This window comes from Crocodylus porosus, unplaced genomic scaffold (genome assembly GCF_001723895.1).
Source record: "Crocodylus porosus isolate Cpor-Errol unplaced genomic scaffold, CroPor_comp1, whole genome shotgun sequence".
NCBI lineage: Eukaryota > Metazoa > Chordata > Crocodylia > Crocodylidae > Crocodylus > Crocodylus porosus.
Genome location: NW_017728886.1, coordinates 171,966,876 through 171,973,130, shown reverse-complemented (window position 1 = coordinate 171,973,130; position 6,255 = coordinate 171,966,876). Strand labels below are relative to the sequence as shown.

The window sequence follows — 6,255 nt, the reverse complement described above, 5'->3', positions numbered from 1 at the left end:
CCCCCACAGCCGATCACACCGACCCAGAAGTGGCAGTGGTGTGCCACAGGCACTTCTGAGTGGGCACAATCAGCCCCAGAGGAACTGCAGGGAGCGCTTCACCTGGCACCCCCAATCCCCAGCCAACGCTCACAAGGGGGGTACCAGTGCTCTCGCCTGCCACCCCCCGCCGGGAATGCTGGCTATCAGGCGGTACACGTCCAACCCTGTGTGCCCCCTAAGCATAACCACTGTCTGATGTTGGTGAGAACCAAAATTGTCTTGTAAAAGTGGTAGAAATGGTGGAGAGCCCTGGGCTGCCTGCTCCCCCATCTCTGCATGTGTCCTGGCACTCACGACTTTGGTGTGGCTTGTGCCACTTTTTTTCCAGGTTTTTTTTCCAAGTGACCATAAGGGAAAATTCTCTACAGCAATTTTAACTGTGCATGCTAAATGATTTGTGCTTTCTATCAAAGGCTTTCAGTAAACATTGGGGGTTTCACACTTGGTATCTTAGTCATAAAATGCAACTTACAGGACTAACGCCCATTAGTGTGATTAATGAGAAACTGTCTAAAAAAAGAGGTTGAATGGCTATAAGATTGAGTGAATCAACTAGGGAGGCATTAATCGGGCAAAACTAAATGGACTGAGACAGAATATTATTGGGATGACAAGTTTACATATAGCTACACAGAACTGCAAATCTAACTATATATCTGATCATTCATTGGTCACATTAATTTCTCAACCAAATTTTCTCATTTTTAGCATATTTTAAGTCTCTCATTTATGACTTCACTGAACTGTCCAATATTGTATTTACTGAAGATTTTAAATATCTAAATTACTGTCTTGGTTGCTGGCTTTCACACGTAACTTGAGTTTTAGCCCCACACAGGGAAAGTGCACTTCCAGCTGCCTCACACCATAAGTGCAATTGTGTGGCTGCAACCACAGTGGGTTTTTTTTCTGTCCCTACCTCCCAAGTCCAAAAGAAAATAGTTGAAATGCTGTTCTCCCGGGCATCACCTGGGATAAGAAGGAATAATGGCCACAAATTGATTGAGAGCAAGTTCAAGCTTGATATCAGGAGGCGTTACTTTACGGTGAGGGCTGCCAGGCTCTGGAATGGGCTCCCAAAGGAGGTGGTGCTCTCCCATACCTTGGGGGTCTTCAAGAGGAGTTTGGATAGATACCTGGCTGGGGTATTATTATCCCAGCACTCATTCCTGCCCAGGGCAGGGGTCAGACTTGATGATCTCTTCAGGTCCCTTCCAACCCTTGAAACTATGAAGTTGGTGTCTCAGGCAGCTGCCATGGTCACCATTTATATAAATGACTGTCTCTACATAGCATTTTGAAATGAATGTTACAAGGTTTAATTCCTTTAACTTTTATGAGACTCACTGAAATATTATCCAAGAAAAATTCTGCACAAATTCATTTTTCTTTAATTTAATATTTGAAGGCATTTTTTTGTAATTGGCCTTAATTTTCAACATGTTTATATAATGAACACAATCTCCATGAGACATCTTGATTTATTGTTTTATTAATGGTGGGGTTTGAATATCACCTTTATATGCAGTAACAAAGTACCTGCATAAGTGCATGTCTTAAATCTAAAAATGAAAGGAAATTCTGCTTCGTAAATCTAAGTTTATATTCTGCTCCATATCATGCAGTTTTGCCTTGAAACTTGAGAGGCCACAGAATTAAATATATCCCAACATTTTCCAGTACGTATAGCCTTATAGTTGACTGCATTTTTCCCCTCTAAAAGTCATTCAGAGTAAAAGTAGCATGCTTAAAAATAAACTGCTGTTTGATTTGGCACTATCATCATGGGCACTTCCCATCCATGTAAGTGGTGTTTTTTATGTTCTAATCATTCAAAAACCTTGTGTGACTTTCTTTGTTTATTCAACTTGTCTACATACTTTTAAAAAAGTGTTACCCTTCTTTTGACTTCTTGTCCAGTGTGTTAAAGTGCTTAAATCAAGCAGTGACAGGTGATATGGTAAAGATCGTTAAATTATGGATCAAAATATAGCAAATTATATTTTTTCAAGACAAATGCAAAAAAAAGAATTATGAACTGAACCTTATTGACAAATGGATGTCTAGTTATATAAATCAAGCAAATCATAAGAATCGAATGATCCTCTAATTGGCAGCTAGAACATATGCATAAACATACTTTTCAGTGTAATAGATGCAAAGATGTTTGCCAATTCACCTGTTGCTCTATGCTTTGACAAGGGAAGGATCCTCCAAGTTGTTATGTCAGTGTGATTCACATTGTAGCAAGACAAAGCTGTTCACTTCCCCATTATTGGAAGGTCAGTGGTTTCATGTGTAACTGAGGACAGTGAAACCTGCCAAGGTAAAAGTACTTGCGAGTTATCAGTGGACAAAAATAAGGTTTCAATGAACTGTGGTGCTACATGTACTATGTGTAAAATTCATGGGAAAGAACCTCCCCTGGTGTAAATTGTCATAGTGATGTTGATTTTAGTAGACCTCTGCTGCCTTACACCAGCTGAGAATCTGCCCCATCATTCTTGGACACTCCCTATCCAGGGAAATAAGTGTTTTATAACAGTTTTTCAAGCTAATGCTTGTTTTCACCAGGTTTCTCTCTTGTTTTACTTTTTCCTTTCTAGAGCGTTTCAACGTGTATCTTATGCCTACACCAAATTTAGATATCTATGGGGAATGTACAATGCAGATCACACATGAAAACATCTATCTCTGGGATATTCACAATGCGAAGGTCAAGCTGGTCATGTGGCCTCTGAGTTCCCTGAGGAGATATGGACGTGACTCAACGTGGTTCACATTTGAGTCTGGAAGGTAAGAACTAAAGAAGATGGAATAAAATTATTTTTGTCCTACTGCTTAATGATTAGGAGAGAGATATTTATTATGAAAACTTTTGATCAATATTTGTTAACAATTGCCTGCATGTGCCTAGATTTTGAAGATTTTATATTTTATGTAGGATTTTATAAATGTGTATTGATGGATGGAAAAAGACTGTCATTTGTAACAGATGAATACTCCAAGTTAGGCTGGTCCCTTGCACATGAGTAAACAAGGATATATATTGGACATACTTTCCCATTTTTGTATATTACGTTTCAAAATTGCTTGATATTCAAATGCACCATAGCATTCTTAACATTTAAGAGTACTGGCACAGTCTAAATGCTACTTTTCAGTTTTGTGTCCGGCTTTCTTCCATGTGTACATTTTGTAGGGTTGTATTCCAGACAGTAACGGTCACTGAGTTCTCAGATTTTAGAATTAGAAATATAGTTACACTCACAAAGCTAAGGGGATATGGGTGTGAGTATCTGATGCAGAAAAATTAAGTGCTAGGAAAAAACCCTGTCTTAGATTTGAATATAAGTGGAGGGAGGGGCAGGAGCTGTGGCTCTGACTTGAGCCTGGAATTGGACTCAGATTAGCTTCTGCCCCCTGCACCACTTGCCCCACATCTTCTTCTCCCCCTGCCTTTGCTCCCACCACTACCCCCAACTCTGTTTTCCCGCCTCCTTCCCTCCACCTTCCCTCTAATACTTATCTTCCCATCACAACTCTGCCCCAGGACAGGGAGCACATGCTGCCTCTGCCCCAACCTAGCCACGCAGCAACAGTCTCAATGGTAGCAGCTCTAGGGCTGGTGCTTCTGCCCCCAAAACTGCTGTTGTGTGGACAGATGGGGGCCACAGGCAGTACGTGTTCCATATTCCCTTCTTGACCTGGAATGCGTTGGGAACCAGAACTGTGACGGGAGAGTAGTTGGGGGAGGATGCAGAAGTGGCAGCAGGGGTGACAGTGGTGGGCAGAAAAGAGTGGCACATGGGGGAGGCAGTGCTGAAGGCAGGCAACGGGGTATGCAGGTACAGCTGGGCAAGTGGAGGCAGTAAATGTGGGACAGGTAGTGCAGGGGCAAGTAACACAGGGAAAGATTCAAGGGATTCACACACTGAGGGGGGATGCGTAGCAGAGCAAAAAGTGGCTGGGAGGTAAATGGCGAAGGGTTTAGGCACCACAGTGGGGCAGGCATGGGGCATTGAGGTGGGGCAGACAGCCAGAGGGCAAGGATTCTCCTACTAACTGCCCCCCACCCCTGCTTGCCTTGTGGGAGTAGTATGGGGGACAAATATAAGATGATCCTCCAAAATTAGATTCGATATATAAACATTTATAACAAATTTATAAATTTTCCATGTCAAGAATCTTAAATTCAAAGTTGTCTTGAATTTAAATAAATATGGTAATTACCTCACTGTCACTCCTATTCCCAGGCCAATTTAAAATATCTGTCTCACTTTTCTTTTACTCATATCGCAACTTCTGTTATTACATTTTTGACTCCATGTACTCTGTCTGCTTTTCTCTTCTTGTTACTTGCTTAGTATCTTTCTGCTGCTCATTGTGTCCATCAGCCCTTCAGTCCCTATTTTTTATTTTGTCTTTTTACTCTCAGTTCTGTTTTTCATATTCTCGCAAAACTGACTCCATGCATGCAGAGTCCTGAACTCTACAGAGGGAACTGCAGAATGTAGGTCTTTGGAATAGTAACATTTAGGGTAGGAAACAGGAGGTTGTACATATGTACGGTATATATTAAAAGGAATAATAGCATGTTCAGTGTTGTTTGGAGTGGCAGTAAGTAGATCTGCACAGATATAATAAAATTAAAATCCTAAATACTAACATAGGTCGTGATCAAAAACTCGTATGTGGGTTATTTTTTTTTATCACAGTTCATTGTATTATAGGAAAGAAGGGGTGGAAGGGACCTCATACGGTCATCTAATCTAGCCCTATACTCAATGCAGGATCACCCCTGACTAAACTGTCTCATTCAAGTGCCTGTCTAACCTGCTCTTGAAAACTTCCCAAGATGAAAATTCCACATTTTCTCTCAATCATGTGTTCCAATACTTGACCACCCTCATAGTCAAAATTTTCCCCTAATCTCCAAGCTAAATTTCTCCTGATGCAGCTTGAAGCCATTGTTCCTAGTCCCACCTCCCATAGCCACAGAGAAAAGTCCATCTTCATCCTCTCTCTCATCATCGTTCAGGTAGTTGAAAACTGTTATCAAATCCTTCCTCAGTCTTCTGTTCTCCGCACTAAATAATGCTAGTTCTTTCAACCCATCCTGGGGGTCTTACGTCCCAGGCCCCAATCATTTGTGTTGCTGTCTGCTGGGCTGTATCCAAGCTGTCCATGTCCTTCCTTAAGTGTTGACCCAATAACTGGACTCAGTACTCCAAGGGAGGCTTCACCAGTGCTGAATATTGTGGAAGGATTACTTCTCCTGATATGCAAGTGACAGTATGCTGTTAGTTTTTCTCACAACCTAAGCACATTGTTGGCTCATATACAGCTTATGGTCCTGTGTAACCCCCAGGCCCTTCTCTGCAGTACTGAAGCCTAGTCAGTCATTCCCCAGTCTGTATTTGTGCGTGTATTACAAATACAGGACTTGACACTTGTCTTTGTTGAATCTTATTTGATAGATTGCAGACCATTTTTGCAATCTATCCAGGTCATTTTGCATCTTAGCCCTACCCTCCAGAGTATCTGCAACTCCTGTGTTGTTCATGTGGTGTTGTCCACAAATTTGCTAAGCATGTACTCAAACCTATCATCCCAGCTGTGTTCAATGATCCAACCAGTTATTTATACACCTTACAGTATTTTTGTCTAGTCTGTATTCCCTTAATTTGTTAATCAGAATGTCATAGTTTCATAGTTGGTAGGGTGGAAGGGACTTGAACAGATCATCAAGTCCGATGCCTGTCATGGGCAGGAAAGAATGCTGGGGTCAAATGACCCCGGCAAGGTGATTATCCAGCCTTCTTTTGAAGACCCCAGGGTAGGAGCGAGCACCACTTGGAAGTTGGTTCCAGATCCTAGCCACCCTGACAGTGAAGTAGTGCTTCCTGATGTCCAGCCTAAACATATTCTCAGTCAACTTATGGCCATTATTCCTAGTTACTTCTGGTAGTGCTTGGGGGAACAGGGTCTCTCCCATTCCCTGCTGGTCCTCCTTGGTAAGTTTATAGACAGCCATCAGATCCTCTCTCAGCCTTCTCTTGTGGAGGCTGAACAAGTTCAGGTCCCATAGCCTCTCCTCGTAGGGCCTGCCCTGCTGCCCCCTTATTATGTGAGTGGCCCTACTCTGGACCCTCTCAATGCTGGCCACATCCCTCCTGAAGTGCAGCACCTAGAACTGGACACAGTACTCCA

At 42.2% G+C, this 6,255-nt stretch overlaps 1 protein-coding gene across 1 annotated transcript in view; it reads left to right on the top strand.

Moving 5' to 3' along the window:
• The window catches only part of DOK6 (docking protein 6), a 473,746-nt gene that overhangs the window by 296,726 nt on the left and 170,765 nt on the right, over nt 1-6,255 (top strand). Inside the window, exon 5 of the mRNA XM_019545244.1 lies at nt 2,649-2,838. Coding sequence (XP_019400789.1) covers nt 2,649-2,838 — 190 coding nt within the window. The remainder of the gene's footprint in view (nt 1-2,648; nt 2,839-6,255) is intronic.